At 42.9% G+C, this 22,936-nt stretch overlaps 2 protein-coding genes across 2 annotated transcripts; both read left to right on the top strand.

The window, feature by feature from the left end:
* Window positions 1-2,534: 2,534 nt before the first annotated feature.
* Window positions 2,535-8,704, top strand: LOC144741111 (uncharacterized). The gene is given in 4 exon segments (XM_078623747.1): window positions 2,535-4,925; window positions 5,354-5,357; window positions 6,328-7,776; window positions 7,779-8,704. Coding segments are annotated over 4 exon segments (4,770 nt in total).
* Window positions 8,705-10,626: 1,922 nt separating this feature from the next.
* LOC144741112 (uncharacterized) lies at window positions 10,627-21,065 on the top strand (the record flags this gene model as incomplete). Its single annotated transcript, XM_078623748.1, has 3 exons — window positions 10,627-13,017; window positions 14,722-14,851; window positions 18,700-21,065. Coding segments are annotated over exons 1-3 (4,887 nt in total), but the record flags the coding sequence as incomplete, so codon positions are not given.
* Between the last annotated feature and the right edge of the window lie 1,871 nt (window positions 21,066-22,936).

A 22,936-nucleotide genomic window follows, 5' to 3' on the forward strand; every position in this document is an offset into this window, starting at 1 on the left:
AAACTTGAAGAATTCTGTAGGAGCGAGAGTACAGAACTCTGGTAAAAGAAAAAGGAGGGCTCAAGGAAAAATGTTGGAAAAATGGTTGCTCCGAAAATGATTTGATCTGCTCTGCTCTGCTCTGCTCGTAGGACAAAGGGTGTGTTGCCCTTTTATCATGAGAAGAGGTGGTTTCAGATAACTCATCACTATGCATGAATTGGTCAAGTTAATGTTCAATCACACCTCAAGTAACAAGTTAGAGGAGGAGATACTAGTTGTAATTTACGACTGGCGGGCTCGGTGCCTCTACCAGCCCCCAGGAGACACGCATCTGTGGTTTGGAGCCAACGATTAATCGTTTGTGTTAACGTTCTCCAAACACCATGACCCAGTGTGTGAACTCTTGTAAACTACTGGCACAGAATGTATCATGAGGTTAAAGAATAGATATCCTAGTACAACTAGTATAACTAAGCATCATTACTTATCTAACAATAAGAAAGAATCAGGATCTGTAAGAAGATGACATATGAAATGGTTCAAGGATACTAGAATGAACATTCTAGAAGAAAGAACATCGAGAAAAGACGTATCAGCATTACACATTTCACGTTGGTGAAGTCTGTAGCAAGGCATCAGAGTACGTCATCAGAAGAGGGAACATTGTTGAATATGAAACATCAAAACGTCCATGATTCTAGTATCAACCTCAGGTAAACTGGTAGTAAACAAGTAATGTTCTTATATCCGAGTATATAACATTACCATGAGACACATGGACACATAATATGTTTAATACATTTGTTAGGTTACAAATGAAACAAAGGGATCTCAGAGTCTCAGTCCTGCTCAGGAATGCAGGAAAAGAGAAAGAAGAGAGTGGGGGGAGTTTGAGATTTGGGTCTTTGGAGTCACAAACTGTGGAAGGGAGGAAGATTCTTCTCCCTGCAAGGTGTTTGTCTTATGTCAGCAATCACATCTTTATGGTTTGATGCCCAGAGAGTGAACTGAGAGGAAGGAGGCCCATTCAAGATGGCTCTTGGTGCCATCTTGATAAGGAGGTTCTGTGTTGAGGAGAACTCAGCAGGGGTCATGCTGGTGTGACCTCAGATGGGCTGATTCACAAGTGGTAAGAAAGGGATGTGGAGGAATGATACCAAGCAGGGTGTCCGCTACACTGCATTTGTTCTCCTTTTTTTCATTTTTTGTCATTCTTTCTTTCTTACCTTTTTTTCAGTTATTGATTAATTCATTGCACTTTGTGTACAGTTGTGCAATTATCTTACTTGTTTGTGTTTCAAACACTCTGTGCATTTTCCTGTACCGGTGTATTGTGGTTGTTTCCTATGGAGTTTCGGCTTTAGACCTGTTTAGGCTGATGAGGCTTCTGGCTATCTTTTGGTACTTGTTTTCTCTGTTTACGACATGGAATCACATAATAATATAATACTCACTGTTTTCAACCATCATTTAATGATTTTTTTTGCTTCATATTTAAAAAAATACAACTATATTTTCATCCTTTTTTCATGTAGTGTAATGTTTGATCATGTTTAACCAAAGTAGCCTTGAAGTGAGTGTTCATTCATGATCTATTAATATGACAGAACTAAGTTTAACCTGCAAATTGTTTGCTAGAGTTCAACATACAAACAGATTTGGAGACTGTTAGTTCTCCGGCAACACAATTCACTTAAATTCTTATTGCTCAGGTCTCTGTCCTTGGTGCTGGTATTTAGTTTCCCGAAGCTTTTGTGTCCTTTTAGACTTTCTCAATGGCAATTAATTGTTTTTGGATAACCATATGGTGTGTTCTGGCTGGTTTTAACACTAAGTTGAAAAGTGAGTTGTTTGTTTTTTTTTTTTTTTTTTTTTTTTTTTTTTTGTTTTCTTTTTTTGTCCCTTCCAAGCATGATTATTTTTTGTTGACAGTACCTCATGGAGCTCAGAATACTGCAGTATTTTCTAGTTTGAGCAGAGCTGTTGGTGTTGCATTTAGAGGGATTCTTTTTCAATGAACATTGTCTCTCTATCAGCAAAGCTTTTCTCTCTTCTACCTGAACTGGAAGTTGGTCTCTGTGAATGTCCATGATGCTGAAGCGACAAACTCAGGCTGTTTCTTTCTGAGGACCATCACTGGTGCTATAGTGATGAACATGTGTGACAGAGGAATGAAGACAGTTTTGTTCTTGAATCTATTTGACACTTAACATACAGTTTATTTATTTTAATCTGGCAAAATATAATAACATATATTTTCCTAACATTTAAAATAACATCTTAAAATTGGTTTATCTCGTTTTGAGGTGTGATGACTAGTTTGTTTTGCGGTAATCTGCTGTCACCCGTTATTTTTCATTTGTACTCAAGATGTCACTATAGACCAACAGAGGAGACACACTCCGTTTGCTTTGCACACCACCCACTAATATAATCGACCTTCCCTTTATTCTTCAGTGTCGAACTCAGGCGACGATTGAGAAAATTGTGGAAATACAGCGTGTACAGCGGTTTCAATCACATTGTTTTAGTTTGAGTACTACTGCCAAAGGATGTACCTGTGGGGATTCATTCAGACCTATGGCTTTCTGTTTTTCTTTGTTGTGGCCCACTCGACTCACGGAGACCTGAGCTATTCAGTCCAGGAGGAGCTGAAACGAGGATCTGTTATTGGAAATATCGCCAAAGACCTCGGATTGGAGGTGGGGAGGCTTTCTGCTCGTAAAGCCCGAGTTGATATTCAAGGAAAGAGCAAACATTATTGCGGGATGAATCTTCAGAGCGGAGATTTAATCGTTGCTGACCGAATAGATCGAGAGGAACACTGTGGAGAAAAACCTTCCTGTGTTCTGAAATTCGACGTATTACTGGAGAATCCGCTGGAGTTACACCGGTTGTCCCTGCAAGTTCAGGACGTAAATGACAATGCACCAGTTTTCCCTAAAGACACAGTGAAGCTGGAGATCAGTGAGTCTGCTGTCAAAGGAGCCAGATATCGTATTAATGCGGCGCACGATGCTGATATAGGGACGAATTCTGTCCAACGCTACATATTGCAGCAAAACCCGAATTTCGTGTTCAATATTCAGACGACGGGTTCAGGTAATAAGTATGGTGAATTGGTTTTAGACAAGGAGCTGGATAGAGAGGAACGACAGGAAATGAAATTAGTGCTGACGGCTGTGGATGGTGGAGCTCCTCAGAGGTCTGGTACTGTAGTCATCCATGTTATTGTACTTGATGCTAATGACAACGCCCCCGTTTTTACCCAGGCCGTATATTCATCCACACTGAAGGAAAACTCTCCTTTGAAAACCCCAGTTATCACTGTAAGTGCAACAGACGCAGATGAAGGTGTGAATGGAGAGGTTACTTATGAATTCAGTCGATTGTCTGATAAATCACGACATCGTTTTTCTCTAGATCAGAAAACGGGTGAAATTACTGTGATAGGTCAAATAGATTATGAGGATGGGTCCAAATATGAAGTGTTTGTTGAGGCCAGAGATGGTTATGGACTGTCGTCAGAGGCAAAAGTAATTATTGATATCACGGATGTGAATGACAATGCACCTATAGTATTTGTCAAATCTCTGACCAATCCGATCCCAGAGAACGTGTCACCTGGTACAGAGGTGGGCATCATCAACGTTCAGGATGCAGATTCTGATAACAGTCAACAGGTCCGCTGCTCTATTAAACAAAACGCCCCATTTAAGTTAGTTCCTTCTATCAAAAACTATTATTCCCTGGTGACTACTGGACAACTGGACCGTGAACTGGTGTCTGACTACAACATTACAATCAGTGCCACTGACGAGGGCTCTCCTCCTCTGTCCTCCTCTAAGACTGTTCCCTTATCTGTAGCAGACATCAACGACAACCCACCTGTGTTTGAGGAACAGTCCTACAGCGCATACGTCAGTGAAAATAACAAACCTGGATCCACTTTATGTTCCGTTACCGCTCGAGACCCCGACTGGAGACAAAACGGTACAGTGATTTATTCTCTGTTAGCCGGTGAGGTGAACGGTGCCCCGGTGTCCTCCTATCTGTCTGTTAACGGAGACACGGGGGTGATCCACTCTGTGAGGTCCTTTGACTATGAACAGCTGAGGAGCTTCAAGGTCCACGTGATGGCCAGAGACAACGGTTCTCCTCCGCTGAGCAGCAACGTGACCGTCAGTGTGTTCATATCGGATGTGAATGACAACTGTCCTCAGATCCTGTACCCCACCCCGGAGGGCAACTCCTTCATGACCGAGCTGGTCCCCAAAGCCGCACACGGAGGCTCTCTGGTGTCCAAAGTCATCGCGGTGGACGCGGACTCCGGACAGAACGCCTGGCTGTCCTATCACATCGTCAGATCCACCGATCCGGGACTTTTCACTATCGGTCTCCACAGCGGAGAGATCCGAACACAGCGGGACATTTCCGAGACTGACAGCATGAAACAGAACCTGATTGTGTCGGTGAAAGATAATGGACAGCCCTCTCTGTCTGCCACCTGCTCCATGAATCTACTTATTTCTGATAACTTGGCTGAGGTGACGGAACTGAAGGACATTTCTTCCGAGGAGAATAATTCCAAGTTGACGTCGTATCTGATCATCGCGCTGGTGTCTGTGTCCACCTTCTTTCTCACCTTCATCATCATCGTCCTGGGTGTGAGGTTTTGTCGCAGGAGAAAGCCCAGACTGTTGTTTGATGGAGCAGTTGCCATCCCCAGCGCTTATCTGCCTCCTAATTACGCAGATGTCGACGGCACAGGAACTTTACGCAGCGCGTACAACTATGACACCTACTTGACGACAGGTTCTCGAACCAGTGACTTTAAGTTCGTCTCTTCATACAATGACAACACACTGCCTGCTGACCAGACTCTGAGGAAAAGCACGTCTGACTTTGCTGATGTGTTTGGAGACAGTGATACTCTACCTGAGGTAGGCATACGTCACTGACTTCTTGTTTAACTTCGAACACCAACCTATTATTTTTGGCTTCTCTGGCGGTTGATTTGAAGTCCATCTGACTTTGCTGATGTTTTTGGAGACAGTGATAGTTCATCTGAGGGAGGAACATGTTTCTCCTTAGTTCAATTGTTACCGTGTCATTGACAAATTCGCGGTCTAATGTGTTCGCTTTTGGTGACGATCTGACTTTGGTGCTGATCTCTACTTATAGTATCTGCCATTGTTAGACTCCCTCAGTGTTAACTAACAATGTCTGGATTCTGAGGCGTGGTGTTCAGATTGAAATATTTTGTCGAAATATTCCAAAAGAAATCCTCCGCCAAATACAGACAAGGATGTTCCCTTCATTTCAGCTAAATAGTTATTTTGGCTCAACTTTAACTGCTCTCCTGACATAGACAGGTATGTAATACAATTCATTTGTGGGTCATGTTGTGACCACTGCGTTTTCTTGTTTGTTGTTGTTTATTTTATCGATTGCAGAAGATCACAAAACAAGAAGATCACAATATGTATTCTTATATTAAGATAGACCTCCTCAGATGTCCGTGAATATGATCCTCTCCACGAGATTTGACCTTCATTTCTGGAAGTTTTATAATCTTTGTTTTTGTAAATTTGAAGACGCTTGACTTTTTTCCCTCCTCACCACAATCACATAGATACTCCCCAGGCATGCGCACACACGACACACACACTATTGTTCACTATACCTACTCTGCACAGTTAGCTGACAGTGTTTCATCAACAGTTCAATCTCCTTTGACTTTTATTTACTTCTTCGTTGTTTTCTCAGTTTCCCTCTTTAATAGAAAACGTGTTCAGTCACGCTCTTCAATTTTCTCTGTCCGTGGTCCTGAACTCACGTTTCGGTTCATCTGCATGTCTTCAGCACAATCTCCTGCTGTAACATATCACATCCTACTTGAAATGAAACGACTTAGTTTTTGTCTTGAAGTTTGGTTTCTTAATTGACTATAATCCAATGGAAAAATATCTGTATATTTTTGTGGATGCATCACGTGTTTAAAAATTACATGATTGGCCCCTTTTAAACTATTGTAACGGCACGTTGACATTTTAGTCATATCAACCAGTGTCATTTTACAGATGTGCTCTAGGTGTCAGTATGCGCTAATAGACGGGAAAGCCCTTCACCTCCCACCCATATACGTCAGCAAACACAAAAGCAGATCGGGTGTAGTGCAGCGTTGGGTGGGACTCGTCAGGGGCAAGACTGCTTTGTAACACGTTCTGAATACCGGATGGAATAACCTCTTCATTATTCCTATTGTTCTTTTATGAATTTAAACCTTTCCCTTAATTCGGGAATAACCATGGGGCTGGTTGGATTTGCGTTTTACTGCTACAGCTTCTCCACACTGTTCCTTTTTTCCCATCCCCATCAATGGAGACGTGAGCTACTCCATCCCCGAGGAGATGAAACGCGGATCTGTAATCGGAAATATTGCCAAGGACCTTGGACTGGATTTGGGCAGACTGTCCGCTCGCAAAGCACGTATTGATTCTGAGGATAACAATGTTCAGTACTGCAGTGTAAACCTCAACACAGGAGATTTAATTGTACAAGAAAGGATCGACAGAGAGGGGCTCTGTGGGAAAAAGGCATCGTGCTCCCTCAAACAGGAACTCGTACTCGAAAACCCATTAGAACTGCATCGTATTAGTATCCGCGTTGAAGACATCAACGACAATTCGCCACAGTTTAAAGAGGATTCGCTTAAATTTGAAATTCGGGAATCGGCACACAAAGGTGAACGGTTTCTTCTAGGAGAAGCACATGATGGAGATATCGGTGAAAATGCAGTTCAAGGTTACACACTTCAGCAAAATGAACATTTTCGACTGAACGTAAACTCTAAAACTGGGGGCCGTAAGTACTGTGAATTGGTCCTAGACAAAGAATTAGACAGAGAAGATAAGAAAGAGATTATGCTCTTGCTTACTGCATTTGACGGCGGCTCCCCTCGCAGATCGGGTACAGTAGTCATACACGTCAGTGTACTGGACGCTAATGACAATGTACCAGTGTTTAGCCAGAACGTGTATAAAGCCAGTTTGCCTGAGAATTCTCCGATTGGTACGTTGGTGATTACTGTAAGTGCACGTGATGCGGACGAAGGTTTGAATAGTGAAATTACATATGGATTTGATCACGTTTCAGACGACGATAACAACGTGTTTTCATTGCATCCCAAAACCGGAGAGGTGAGGGTGAGTGGTGCTGTTGATTATGAAAAGGTGACGTCGTATGAAATGCAGATAAGCGCTAAAGATGGTCTTGGGTTGGTGTCATACTCAACTCTAATTATTGAAATTAGTGACACGAATGATAACGCCCCGAACATACAACTGAAGACTCTGACCAATCCGATTCCAGAGAACGTGTCACCTGGTACAGAGGTGGGCATCATCAACGTTCAGGACAGAGACTCTGAACAGAACAAACAGGTCCGCTGCTCCATTCAGCAAAACGCCCCTTTCAAGTTAGTTCCCTCTATTAAAAACTATTACTCTCTGGTGACTACTGGACAACTGGACCGTGAACTGGTGTCTGACTACAACATTACAATCAGTGCCACTGACGAGGGCTCTCCTCCTCTGTCCTCCTCTAAGACTGTTCACTTATCTGTAGCAGACATCAACGACAACCCACCTGTGTTTGAGGAACAGTCCTACAGCGCATACGTCAGTGAAAATAACAAACCTGGATCCACTTTATGTTCCGTTACCGCTCGAGACCCCGACTGGAGACAGAACGGTACAGTGATTTATTCTCTGTTAGCCGGTGAGGTGAACGGTGCCCGGTGTCCTCCTATCTGTCTGTTAACGGAGACACGGGGGTGATCCACGCTGTGAGGTCCTTTGACTATGAACAGCTGAGGAGCTTCAAGGTCCACGTGATGGCCAGAGACAACGGTTCTCCTCCTCTGAGCAGCAACGTGACCGTCAGTGTGTTCATATCGGATGTGAATGACAACTGTCCTCAGATCCTGTACCCCACCCCGGAGGGCAACTCCTTCATGACCGAGCTGGTCCCCAAAGCCGCACACGGAGGCTCTCTGGTGTCCAAAGTCATCGCGGTGGACGCGGACTCCGGACAGAACGCCTGGCTGTCCTATCACATCGTCAGATCCACCGATCCGGGACTTTTCACTATCGGTCTCCACAGCGGAGAGATCCGAACACAGCGGGACATTTCCGAGTCTGACAGCATGAAACAGAACCTGATCGTGTCGGTGAAAGATAACGGACAGCCCTCTCTGTCTGCCACCTGCTCCATGAATCTACTTATTTCTGATAACTTGGCTGAGGTGACGGAACTGAAGGACATTTCTTCTGAGGAGAAGAATTCCAAGCTGACGTCGTATCTGATCATCGCGCTGGTGTCTGTGTCCACCTTTTTTCTCACCTTCATCATCATCGTCCTGGGTGTGAGGTTTTGTCGCAGGAGAAAGCCCAGACTGTTGTTTGATGGAGCAGTTGCCATCCCCAGCGCTTATCTGCCTCCTAATTACGCAGATGTTGACGGCACAGCAACTTTACGCAGCGCGTACAACTATGACACCTACTTGACGACAGGTTCTCGAACCAGTGACTTTAAGTTCGTCTCTTCTTACAATGACAACACGCTGCCTGCTGACCAGACTCCGAGGAAAAGTCCATCTGACTTTGCTGATGTTTTTGGAGACAGTGATACTCTTCCTGAGGTAGGCATACGTCACTGACTTCTGATTGTAAATTTCAATGACCAACCTATTATTTTCTGCTTTCCTCTGGCCATTGAATTGATACTTTTAATTGGTTTGTTTTGGTAAAACTTTATCCTGAGTCCTACGATCCAAACATGAATGTTTTCTGAATATAAATATTATTCCTGAATAAGTTCTGTGAAGGTTCCCAGTCATCCCTGTCATAGAAACTTGCTGGTTTTAATGTGAGGCAACTGGCTTTCTTAGTTTGCTGAGTGAATGTCAGTGTAGAAGTACTGCTGCATATATAAACTGGGCTGTAGACTGACACCCAGGGGTGTAAGGTTCCCCTGTCCATTGTTACTGAATCTTCAAATCAACTTTGACAGTGTTTTTGAAATATTCTTCCACATGTTCATTTGCTGACACAGTTTATACTAAACTGTTGTATATCAACGCAAATATTTACTCTTTCCTCTGCCCCAGTTTCTGCAAAATGGTTGTCTTTCTGATGCACTCACTGACACCCTGCATTTGTTGTTGTACTTGTTCTTGCATTTATTGTCATTCATTTGTTTTTCTTTCTTTCTTTCTCTCTCTTTCTTTCTTTCTTTCTCTCTTTCTTTCTTTCTCGCTTTCTTTCTTTCTTTCTTTCTTACCTTTTCAGTTATTGATTAATTCATTGCACTTTGTGTGCAGTTGTGCAGTTATCTTACTTGTTTGTGTTTCAAACACTCAGTGCATTTTCCTGTACCGGTGTATTGTGGTTGTTTTCTTTGGAGTTGCAGCTTGAGACCTGTTTAGGCCGATTAGGCTTCTGTCTTTTGGTGCTTGTTTTCTCTGTTTATGACATGGAATCACACAATAATATAATACTCACTGTTTTCAAACATCATTTCATAATTTTTTTTGCTTCATATTTATAAAAATACAATTGTATTTTCATCCTTTTTTCCATGTAGTGTAATGTTTGATCATGTTTAACCAAAGTAGCCTTGAAGTGAGTGTTCATTCATGATCTTTTAATAAAACAGAATGAAGTTTAACCTGCAAATTGTTTGCTGGAGTTCAACATACAAACATATTTGGAGACTGTGTTAGTTCTCCGGCAACACAGTTAACTTAAATTCTTATTGATTAGGTCTCTCTGTCCTTGGTGCTGAAATTGGTTTTCCCGAAGCTTTTGTGTCCTTTTAGACTTTCTCGATGGCAATTAATTGTTTTTGGATAACCATATGGCGTGTTCTGGCTGTTTTTTAACACATAGTTGAAAAGTGGGTTGTTGGTTTGTTTTGTTTTGTTTTTGTACCTTCCAAACATGATTATTTTTTGTTGACAGTAGCTCATGGACCTCAGAACACAGTTGTATTTTCTAGTCTGAGCAGAGTTGTTGGTGTTGCATTTTGGAGGGGATTCTTTTTCAATTAACCTTGTCTCTCTATCAACAAAGTTTTTCTCTCTTCTACCTGAACTGGAAGTTGGTCTCTGTGAATGTCCATGATGCTGAAGCGACTAACTAAGGCTGTTTCTTTCTGAGGACCATCGCTGGTGCTGTAGTGATGAACATGTGTGACAGAAGAATGAAGACAGTTTTGTTCTTGAATCTATTTGACACTTAACATACAGTTTATTTATTTTAATCTGGCAAATTATAAGAACATATATTTTCCTAACATTTAAAATAACATCTTAAAATTGGTTTATCTAGTTTTGAGGTATGATGACTAGTTTGTTTTGAGGTATCTGCTGACACCCGTTATTTTTCATTTGTACTCAAGATGTCACTATAGACCACAGAGGAGACACACTCCGTTTGCTTTGCACACCACCCACTAATATAATCGACCAACCCTTTATTCTTCAGTGTCGAACTCAGCCGACGAATGAGAAATTGTGGAAATACAGCGTATACAGCGATTTAAATCACACTGTTTTAGTTTGAGTACGACTGCCAAAGGATGTATCTGCGGGGTTTCATTCAGACCTATGGCTTCCTGTTTTTCTTTGTTGTGGCCCACTCGACTCACGGAGACCTGAGCTATTCAGTCCAGGAGGAGCTGAAACGCGGATCTATTATTGGAAATATTGCCAAAGACCTCGGATTGGAGGTGGGGAGGCTTTCTTCTCGTAAACCTCGGGTAGAAATGGAAGGAAGCGACAAGCAGTATTGTGGGATGAACCTTCAGAGTGGAGATTTAATCGTTGCTGACCGAATAGATCGAGAGGAACACTGTGGAGAAAAACCTTCCTGTGTTCTGAAATTCGACGTATTACTGGAGAATCCGCTGGAGTTACACCGGTTGTCCCTGCAAGTTCAGGACGTAAATGACAATGCACCAGTTTTCCCTAAAGACACAGTGAAGCTGGAGATCCGTGAGTCTGCTGTCAAAGGAGCCAGATATCGTATTAATGCGGCGCACGATGCTGATATAGGGACGAATTCTGTCCAACGCTACATATTGCAGCAAAACCCGAATTTCGTGTTCAACATTCAGACGACAGGTTCAGGTAGTAAGTATGGTGAACTGGTTTTAGACAAGGAGCTGGATAGAGAGGAACAACAGGAAATGAAATTAGTACTGACGGCTGTGGATGGTGGAGCTCCTCAGAGGTCTGGGACTGTAGTCATCCATCTTATTGTACTTGATGCTAATGACAACGCCCCCGTATTTACTCAGGCCGTATATTCATCCACACTGAAGGAAAACTCTCCTTTGAAAACCCCAGTTATCACTGTGAGTGCAACAGACGCAGATGAAGGTGTGAATGGAGAGGTTACTTATGAATTCAGTCGGTTGTCTGATAAATCACGACATCTTTTTTCACTAGATCAGAAAACTGGTGAAATTACTGTGATAGGTCAAATAGATTATGAGGATGGGTCCAAATATGAAGTGTTTGTTGAGGCCAAGGACGGTTATGGACTGTCGTCAGAGGCAAAAGTAATTATTGATATCACGGATGTGAATGACAATGCACCTGTAGTATTTGTCAAATCTCTGACCAATCCGATCCCAGAGAACGTGTCACCTGGTACAGAGGTGGGCATCATCAACGTTCAGGACAGAGACTCTGAGAAGAACAAACAGGTCCGATGTTCTATTCAGCAAAACGCCCCTTTCAAGTTAGTTCCTTCTATCAAAAACTATTATTCTCTGGTGACTACTGGACAACTGGACCGTGAACAGGTGTCTGACTACAACATTACAATCAGTGCCACTGACGAGGGCTCTCCTCCTCTGTCCTCCTCTAAGACTGTTCACTTATCTGTGGCAGACATCAACGACAACCCACCTGTGTTTGAGGAACAGTCCTACAGCGCATACGTCAGTGAAAATAACAAACCTGGATCCACTTTATGTTCCGTTACCGCTCGAGACCCCGACTGGAGACAGAACGGTACAGTGATTTATTCTCTGTTAGCCGGTGAGGTGAACGGTGCCCCGGTGTCCTCCTATCTGTCTGTTAACGGAGACACGGGGGTGATCCACGCTGTGAGGTCCTTTGACTATGAACAGCTGAGGAGCTTCAAGGTCCACGTGATGGCCAGAGACAACGGTTCTCCTCCTCTGAGCAGCAACGTGACCGTCAGTGTGTTCATATCGGATGTGAATGACAACTGTCCTCAGATCCTGTACCCCACCCCGGAGGGCAACTCCTTCATGACCGAGCTGGTCCCCAAAGCCGCACACGGAGGCTCTCTGGTGTCCAAAGTCATCGCGGTGGACGCGGACTCCGGACAGAACGCCTGGCTGTCCTATCACATCGTCAGATCCACCGATCCGGGACTTTTCACTATCGGTCTCCACAGCGGAGAGATCCGAACACAGCGGGACATTTCCGAGTCTGACAGCATGAAACAGAACCTGATCGTGTCGGTGAAAGATAACGGACAGCCCTCTCTGTCTGCCACCTGCTCCATGAATCTACTTATTTCTGATAACTTGGCTGAGGTGACGGAACTGAAGGACATTTCTTCTGAGGAGAAGAATTCCAAGCTGACGTCATATCTGATCATCGCGCTGGTGTCTGTGTCCACCTTTTTTCTCACCTTCATCATCATCGTCCTGGGTGTAAGGTTTTGTCGCAGGAGAAAGCCCAGACTGTTGTTTGATGGAGCAGTTGCCATCCCCAGCGCTTATCTGCCTCCTAATTACGCAGATGTTGACGGCACAGGAACTTTACGCAGCGCGTACAACTATGACACCTACTTGACGACAGGTTCTCGAACCAGTGACTTTAAGTTCGTCTCTTCTTACAATGACAACACGCTGCCTGCTGACCAGACTCTGAGGACAAGTCCATCTGACTTTGCTGATGTGTTTGGAGACAGTGATGCTCTACCTGAGGTAGGCATACGTCACTGACTAACTGTTCGACTTCAGTGACAAACCTATTTGTTTATACTTTTCTCGCGGTTGAGTTAATACTTTTATTGGGTTTGTTTTGGCAGAAATTTACACTGAGACCAAACCGTGCTCAAATTCACTGATTCACACATTGTGTAGACACTCTACTTTCACACATTATCATAAATATTTCACAGCCTTCATCTTTGTTTCCTCTGTAGAATAATGAGATTGTTTCCTGAATAATTTCTGTGAGGTTTCTAATTGTTTTAATAATTTTAATTTGAGGAAACTGGCTTTCTTAGTTTGCTGAGTGAATGTCCGTGTACAAGTTCTGCTGCATATATAAACCGGGCTGTGGACTGACACCCAGGGGTGTGAGGTTGCCCTGTCCATTGTTACTGAATCATCAAATCAACTTTGACAGTGTCTGGGAACTCTATTACTAGCTTGGTGTGCTGACACAGTTTAAACTTCACTGTTATGTATCAACGCCAAATATTTATTCTTTACTCTGCCCCAGTTTCTGCAACATCGTTGTCTTTCTGATGCACTCACTGACACCCTGCATTTGTTGTTGTACTTATTCTTTGCATTTATTTTCACTCTTTCTTTTCTTTTTTTATATTTCAGTTATTGATTAATTCATTTTTGTGTCCTTTCGACTTTGTAGGCTTTCTTGATGGTAATTAATTGTTTTTATAACCATATGGCATGTTATATCGTAGTTACAAAGTGATTTCTTATTTTGTTGACAGTACCTCATGACAGTCAGAACACTGTCGTATTTTCTTATTTGAGCAAAGCTATTGGTGTTGCATTTAGAGGGATTCTTTTTCAATGAACCTTGTCTCTCCTCTATCAGCAAAGCTTTTCTCTCTTCTACCTGAACTGGAAGTTGGTCTCTGTGACTGTCCATGATGCTGAAGTGACTCAATAAGGCTGTTTCCTTCTGAGGACCATCGCTGGTGCTATAGTGATGAACATGTTGGGACACTTCAAGGAAATGCATCAAATGTTCTGCAACATGTGCAGTGATGATCCTCTAGATTTTAATATTCATGAATTAAGTAAATTTGTATGTGAGGTTTTGTCGCAGGAGAAAGCCCAGACTGTTGTTTGATGGAGCAGTTGCCATCCCCACCACTTATCTGCCACCTAATTACTCAGATGTTGACGGCATAGGAACTTTACGCAGCGTGTACAACTATGACACCTACTTGACGACAGGTTCTCGAACCAGTGACTTTAAGTTCTTTTCTCGATCCTCTGAATATTTTGGTACTATTATTAGACTTTTCCACTTTTCTGTGATTACGGTATATAACTGGTATATAATTGGATACACAGATGTGGTTTTCATGTATAAATAGTCTTTGTTGTGCAGGGTGTCTGTATGTATTGAATGTAGGTTCAATGACAGGGAAAGGTAGAGAATTAGCTGACATGATGGAGAGGAGAAGAGTAGATATTTTGTGTGTGCAGGAGACTAGGTGGAAGGGCAGCAAGGCAAGAAACATTGGAGGAGGCTACAAGTTGTTCTACTATGGTCTAGATGGGAAGAGGAACGGAGTAGGGGTGATTATTAAGGAAGAGTATGCTGGGCAGGTGGTGGAGGTGAAACGAGAGTCAGACAGGTTGATGTGTGTGAAGGTAGAGATAGAAGGAGTAATGGTGAATGTAGTTAGTGGTTATGCTCCACAGGTGGGCTGTGAGTTAGAAGAAAAGGAAAAGTTCTGGAATGAGCTAGATAGAGTGATAGAGAGCATTCCCAGAGCAGAGAGAGTAGTGATTGGAGCAGACTTTAATGGCCATGTAGGGGAAGGGAACAGAGGTGATGAGGAAGTGATGGGCAGGTTTGGCCTTAGGGATAGGAACTTGGAAGGACAGGCAGTGGTAGACTTTGCCAAGAGAATGGAAATGGCAGTGGTAAACACCTATTTCCAAAAGAGAGAAGAACACTTGATAACTTACAAGAGTGGAGGCAGGTCTACACAGATGGATTATATTCTATGTAGAAGAGGTCTTCTGAGGGAGGTTAGCGACTGTAAGGTGGTGCCAGGAGAGAGTGTAGCCAAACAACATAGGATGGTAGTGTGTAAGATGGTGATGGAGGTGAGGAAAAGGAAGAGGGTGAAGACAGAGAAGAAAATCAAATGGTGGAAATTGAAGAAAGAGGAATGTTGTGAAGAATTCAGGAAGGAGGTTAGGGCAGTGCTGGGCCGTGTTGAGGAATTCCCAGATGATTGGGAGGCTACGGCAACAGTGATTAGGGAGTCAGGTAGGAAGGTGCTAGGTGTGGCCTCAGGACAGAGAAAGGAGGACAAGGAAACCTGGTGGTGGAATGTTGAGGTTCAGGAGAGTGTACAGAGAAAGAAATTAGCGAAGAAGAGATTGGACAGTGAGAGAACAGAAGATAACAGGCTAGAGTACAAAGAGAGGGCAAAGGAAGTGAAGAGGGAAGTGGCCAAGGCCAAACATAAGGCATATGAGGAGTTGTATGAGAGGTTAGATACAAAGGAAGGGGAAAAGGAGTTGTACAGGTTGGCGAGGCAGAGAAATCAGGCTGGGAAGGATGTACAGCAGGTTAGGTTGATTAAGGACAGAGAGGGAAGTGTCATCACCAGTGAGGAAAGTGTGTTGAAGAGATGGAAAGAATACTTTGAGGAATTGTTAAATGAAGAAAACGATAGAGAACGTAGGAATGAGGAGCCAGAAATGATTAGGAAGGAGGTTGATCAGATTAGAAAGGATGAAGTCAGGAAAGCTTTAAAAAGGATGAAGAAGTGGCAAGGCAGTTGGTCCAGATGACATACCAGTGGAGGTATGGAAGTGCTTAGGGGAAGTGTCGGTAGATTTTCTGACTAGGTTGTTTAACAAAATATTAGACAGTAACAAGATGCCTGATGAGTGGAGGAAGAGTGTTCTGGTACCAATTTATAAGAAGGGTTATGTACAGAGTTGTAGCAACTACAGAGGGAAAAAGTTGATGAGCCATACCATGAAGGTTTGGGAAAGAGTAGTTGAAGCCAGGTTGAGACAGGAAGTGGAGATTTGTGAACAGCAGTATGGTTTCATGCCTAGAAAGAGCACCACAGATGCAATATTTGCACTGAGGATGCTGATGGAGAAGTACAGAGAAGGTAGGGAGGAGCTGCATTGTGTTTTTGTAGATTTAGAGAAGGCATATGACAGGGTGCCAAGAGAGGAATTGTGGTTTTGTATGAGGAAGTCAGGAGTGTCAGAGAAGTATGTTGGCTTGGTGCAGGACATGTATGAAGGTAGTAGAACAGTGGTGAGGTGTGCTGTTGGAAGGACAGAAGACTTCAAGGTAGAGGTAGGACTGCATCAAGGATCGGCCCTGAGCCCATTCTTGTTTGCTTTGGTTATGGATAGGTTGACAGATGAGGTCAGACAGGAGTCTCCCTGGACTATGATGTTTGCAGATGACATTGTGATCTGTAGTGAGAGTAGGCAGCAGTTGGAAGAGAACCTAGAAAGGTGGAGGTTTGCTCTAGAGAGAAGAGGAATGAAGGTCAGTCGTAGCAAGACAGAGTATATGTGCATAAATGAAAGGGGAGACCAGTGGAAAAGTGAGGTTACAGGGAGCAGAGGTGGTGAAGGTGCAGGAGTTTAAGTACTTATGATCAACAGTGCAGAGTAGTGGAGACTGTGGAAGAGAAGTGAAGAATAGGGTGCAGGCAGGGTGGGAACAGCTGGAGAAAAGTGTCAGGAGTGATTTGTGATAGAAGAGTTTCAGCTAAGGTGAAGGGAAAGGTTTACAGGACTGTGGTTAGACCAGCTATGATGTATGGTTTAGAGACACTAGCGATAGGCAGACGACAGGAAGCAGAACTGGAGGTGGCAGAGTTAAAGATGCTGAGATTCTCTTTAGGAGTGACCAGGATGGACAGGATTAGGAATGAGGTCATCAGAGGGACAACACAGACAGGAAGTTTAGGAGGAAAAAACTAGAGAGGCTAGATTGAGATGGTTTGGACATGTGCAGAGGAGGGACAGTGGATACATTGGTAGGAGAATGTTAGAGATGGAGTTGCCAGGTAGGAGACAGAGAGGAAGACCAAAGAGGAGGTTCATAGATGCAGTGAGGGAGGACATGGAGGTAGTTGGAGTCAGAATAGAGGATACAGAGAACAGGGAAAGATGGAAATCAATGATTCGCTGTGGCAACCCCTGAAGAGGGACAAAGCCGAAAGAAGAAGAAGAAAGAAGAAGTTGTGCAGGGTGTCTAAAACAAGCTAACGGCAGACATTTTGCGTTTTGGTTGTTAAGGCTGATTTTTTAACAATAATGCTTCTGACTTTTTGACATTCGAACACATGAAATGCCTGTAGCATCCATTAAAAAAATATACCACAGAAAAAACAAAGTAAAGATCAATTTTCAGCTGTGTGTGCACTGCTAGAAATATATTTTACTCAACAAAAGAAATCTTTTGCGTAATTACATGATCCTTAAGGTACTTAAACTTTGCCTGCTGACATCCACAGCTCAGTTTCATGTGACATGTGTGAATAGACAGGAAAAATGGCTTTAAATGTTCATTTATGTCACAATGTAAAATTGCTAGGCCTTAATAATTCTGTAGGGCTGTAGGGATTCTTCTCTGATCAAAACACATCACCACCTCTAAACTTACCATATACATTTTGAACTTCATGGGCATGTCTTATGTGTTGCTGAGACCTTTTTAGGTTGGATTCAAGCACAGATGCAGTCCTTGATAGATAGTGTGTTTGTGCTTTTTTTCCATCCTGTGTAGAAAGAAATGTTAATGTCCATGTTTTTTGGGAACTACATTTATCGACAATTTATCAAGACCAAATTCACATAATTCACCTTCAATTGAAATTAAATTGTAGATTAGGTTTACTGGACATACTGAGTATAGAGTTGTGCATCCATTATGTTTATTCAATTCATGTTCCCATTTTCATATTTATGTCATTTGTTGCAGTTTTGTCCAATTAGACAATAGGAATAGTTATTTCTGCATTAAATAACACTTCATGGAATCTGTTGATATTTGATACTCTTTCCAGCATCAATACAAATGAGTGTTTGATTCACACGCTGAAGTCAGTCCATGTTCAGATTAAATGCAGATGAAAAACTCTGACTTGTCCCATGGTTATTATAACTTGACACACTGTCCATTAGACTTTGTATGCCAATGTAACTTTGAGATATTGCAAGTAACAAACAATCAAACCAAATACTGTTTTTGTAAAAGCCATTAAACAATGTATGTATCTTTAATAGAGATACATACAGACACATCTGGAGGAGGGAATGACATGGTGACATATTTCATTTTCATATTTCATTTTCATGACACATATTTAACTTTAAATAGCAAAACTGTACATTTATATTTATGAAATACAGTGGATATATATAGTGTGTGCGTGTGTGCGCGCGCGCGCGCGTGTGTTGTGAGGTAGTCAGTGAGTGCGCTTGTTTAACTTAACTCACGGTGTCGCTATTCACCAGCCTTACGATATCTTAAACCCAGTGCTTTGTCAAATGTTGTTCCTCTACGCCCATTGAGCTGTCGTGTTTTCGGGAACATCACACCGAATTGGTGCTGCTGTTGCTGTTACTTTCATTTTGATAAGACTCTTTGTCGCTCCGGTTCTTCGATGATGATTTACCTTACAGGGACAGTGTTGCAGGCACGCAGCGTTTGTTTCCTCCTCGTCTGGATTCAATCCGCATATGGAGACCTGAGCTTTTCTTTTCCAGAGGAGATGAAACGAGGATCAGTTATTGGGAATATAGCCAAGGATTTGGGGCTGGAGACGGGCGCGCTGTCCACCAGAAAAGCCCGAATTGACCACGAATGGACTGATAAACGTTACAGTGATATAAACCTGAAAAACGGAGAGCTGTTCGTGGTCGACAGGATTGACCGAGAGGGGCTTTGTGGCGACAAGGCTTCGTGTATCCTGAAACAGGAGCTGGTACTGGAGAATCCTCTGGAGCTCCATCGCATTAGTCTTCTTGTTCAAGATATTAATGATAATCCTCCACAATTTAAGGAGACATCGATTAATATCAAAATTGGAGAATCTGCAGTCAGAGGAGCTCGTTTTGTGATCGAGGAGGCGCATGATGCGGATGTGGGGCAGAATTCGGTTCAGCAGTACAGCCTGATGAAGAATGACAATTTCATTTTAGCCGTCAGTGGAAACACAATAGAGCTTGTTCTTGATAAAGAACTCGATCGTGAGACGCAGCATGAGCTGAATTTGCTGCTCACAGCCTTCGATGGCGGCTCTCCTCAGAGATCAGGTACAGTAGTAATACACGTCACTGTACTGGACGCTAATGATAACGCCCCAGTGTTCAGCCAGGACGTTTATAAAGCCAGTCTGCCTGAAAACTCTCCTCTAGACACCGTGGTGGTCACTGTGAGTGCGACCGACGCAGACGAGGGGATAAATGGACACGTGACTTATGATTTTGGACACGTCACTGAGGATGTAAAGAAAACATTTGGGATTGACCGTAAATTGGGGGAGATCAAAGTAATTGGTATAATTGATTATGAAACAACTGCATCATATGAAATACGTGTTAATGCAAAGGATGGAATGGGATTATCTTCATATGCAAAGGTAATGATTTCTGTCACTGATGTAAATGATAACGCCCCAATTATTAATTTAAAATCTCTGACCAATCCGATCCCAGAGAACGTGTCACCTAGTACGGAGGTGGGCATCGTCTACGTTCAGGACAGAGACTCTGAGCAGAACAAACAGGTTCGCTGCTCCATTCAGCAAAACGTCCTTTTCAAGTTAGTTCCTTCTATTAAAAACTATTACTCTCTGGTGACTACTGGACAACTGGACCGTGAACTGGTGTCTGACTACAACATTACAATCAGTGCCACTGACGAGGGCTCTCCTCCTCTGTCCTCCTCTAAGACTGTTCACTTATCTGTAGCAGACATCAACGACAACCCACCTGTGTTTGAGGAACAGTCCTACAGCGCATACGTCAGTGAAAATAACAAACCTGGATCCACTTTATGTTCCGTCACCGCTCGAGACCCCGACTGGAGACAGAACGGTACAGTGATTTATTCTCTGTTAGCCGGTGAGGTGAACGGTGCCCCGGTGTCCTCATATCTGTCTGTTAACGGAGACACGGGGGTGATCCACGCTGTGAGGTCCTTTGACTATGAACAGCTGAGGAGCTTCAAGGTCCACGTGATGGCCAGAGACAACGGTTCTCCTCCTCTGAGCAGCAACGTGACCGTCAGTGTGTTCATATCGGATGTGAATGACAACTGTCCTCAGATCCTGTACCCCACCCCGGAGGGCAACTCCTTCATGACCGAGCTAGTCCCCAAAGCCGCACACGGAGGCTCTCTGGTGTCCAAAGTCATCGCGGTGGACGCGGACTCCGGACAGAACGCCTGGCTGTCCTATCACATCGTCAGATCCACCGATCCGGGACTTTTCACTATCGGTCTCCACAGCGGAGAGATCCGAACACAGCGGGACATTTCCGAGTCTGACAGCATGAAACAGAACCTGATCGTGTCGGTAAAAGATAACGGACAGCCCTCTCTGTCTGCCACCTGCTCCATGAATCTACTTATTTCTGATAACTTGGCTGAGGTGACGGAACTGAAGGACATTTCTTCTGAGGAGAAGAATTCCAAGCTGACGTCGTATCTGATCATCGCGCTGGTGTCTGTGTCCACCTTTTTTCTCACCTTCATCATCATCGTCCTGGGTGTAAGGTTTTGTCGCAGGAGAAAGCCCAGACTGTTGTTTGATGGAGCAGTTGCCATCCCCAGCGCTTATCTGCCTCCTAATTACGCAGATGTTGACGGCACAGGAACTTTACGCAGCGCGTACAACTATGACACCTACTTGACGACAGGTTCTCGAACCAGTGACTTTAAGTTCGTTTCTTCTTACAATGACAACACGCTGCCTGCTGACCAGACTCTGAGGAAAAGTCCATCTGACTTTGCTGATGTGTTTGGAGACAGTGATACTCTACCTGAGGTAGGCATACGTCACTAACTAATGGGTTTGTTTTTGCAAAATTTCAGTCCGACGGACCAACATTAGAGCTCAACGTTTCACCACTGATTCACACATTGTGTAGACACTCTACTTTCACACATTATCATCAATATATCACAGCCTTCCTCTTTTTGCTTCCTGTGCAGAATAATTAGACTTCTTCCTGAATAATTTCTGTGAAGGTCCTCAGGTCATCCTTGTCATAGAAACTTGCTGGTTTTAATCTGAGGCAACTGTCTTTCTTAGTTTGCTGAGTGAATTTCAGTGCAGAAGTTCTGCTGCATATATAAACCGGGCTGTTGACTGACACCAAGAGGAGTGAGGTTCCCCTGTCCATTGTCACTGAATCATCAAATCAACTTTGACAGTGTTTTCGAAAAATTTTCCACACGCTGGTTTGCTGACACAGGTCAGTCTTGACTGTTGTATATCAACGCCATATATTTACTCTTTACTCTGCCCCATTTTCTGCAACATCTTTGTCCATCTGATGCACTCACTGACAGCTTGTATTTACTTATTTTTGCATTTATTTTCTTTCTTTCTTTCTTTCTTTCCCCTTCAGTTATTGATTAATTCATTGCACTTTGTGTGCAGTTGTGCAGTTATCCTACTTGTTTGTGTTTCAAACACTCAGTGCATTTTCCTATACCGGTGTACTGAGTTTGTTTTCTGTGCAGTTGCAGCTTTTGCCTGTTTGGACTTATGAGGCTATTGACTGTCTTTTGGTGCTTGTTTTCTCTGTCTATGACGTGGAATCACATCATAATATAATACATACTGTTTTTAGCTATCATTTTATTTTATCTTGTGCTTCATATTTAAAAAATACAACTGTATTTTCATCCTTTTTTCAAGTAGAATCATGTACGATCATGTTTAATCAAAGCAGCCTTGAAGTGAATGTTCATTCATGATCCATTAACATGACATGATTAAGTTTAACCTGCAAATTGTTGTCTGGAGTTCAACATACAAACATATTTCCAGACTGTGTTAGTTTTCCTGCAGCACAGTTCACTTAAATTCTCTTTACTCAGGTCTCTGTCCTTGGTGCTGATGTTGATCTTCCCGAAACTTTTGTGTCCTTTTAGAATTTCTCAATGGTAATTAATTGTTTTTGGATAACCATATGGCGTGTTCTGGCTCGTTTTAACACATAGTTGAAAAGTGGGTTGTTTGGTTGTTTTTGTTTTGTTTTTTGTCCCTTCCAAGCATGATTACTTTTTTGTTGACAGAACCTCATGGAGCTCAGAACACTGTAGTATTTTCTTATTTGAGCAAAGCTGTTGGTGCTGCATTTCGAGGGATTCTTTTTCAATGAAACTTGTCTCTCCTCTATCAGTAAATCTTTTGTCTCTTCTACCTGAACTGGAAGTTGGTCTTTGTGAATGTCCATGATGCTGAAGCGACTAAATAAGGCTGTTTCTTTCTGAGGCCCATCAATGGTGGTGTTGTGATGAACATGTTGGACACCTCCAGGAAATGCTCTGTGCAGTTCACTTGTGCAGAGATAATCCTCTAGATTTTACTTATCTATGGATGAAGTCAATTTCCCCTTAAATGTCTATTTTTCTTTAGACTAGATTGCACTCCACTTGTTTGACATACAGTGTAAGACATTTCCATCTATTTTCATCCTCTGTTCTTGCAGTATTACTGGTTTGCAGTGTTTCTTATTTGTCTGATTGTTAAAAGTCATGAAAAAAGAAGTGTACTGCCCTTGCAGCGCGTATACTTAGCGGGGCTAGACAGCCAGCTGACAAATTAGATGTCCAATGAAGACACAAGGTGTGAGTTTTCTTGGTTTTACTAGATAGTCTTCATTCTCACTTTTTACTTTGTAAAAC

Source organism: Lampetra planeri, unplaced genomic scaffold, assembly GCF_965212315.1.
Source record: "Lampetra planeri unplaced genomic scaffold, kcLamPlan1.2.h2 scaffold_424, whole genome shotgun sequence".
NCBI lineage: Eukaryota > Metazoa > Chordata > Hyperoartia > Petromyzontiformes > Petromyzontidae > Lampetra > Lampetra planeri.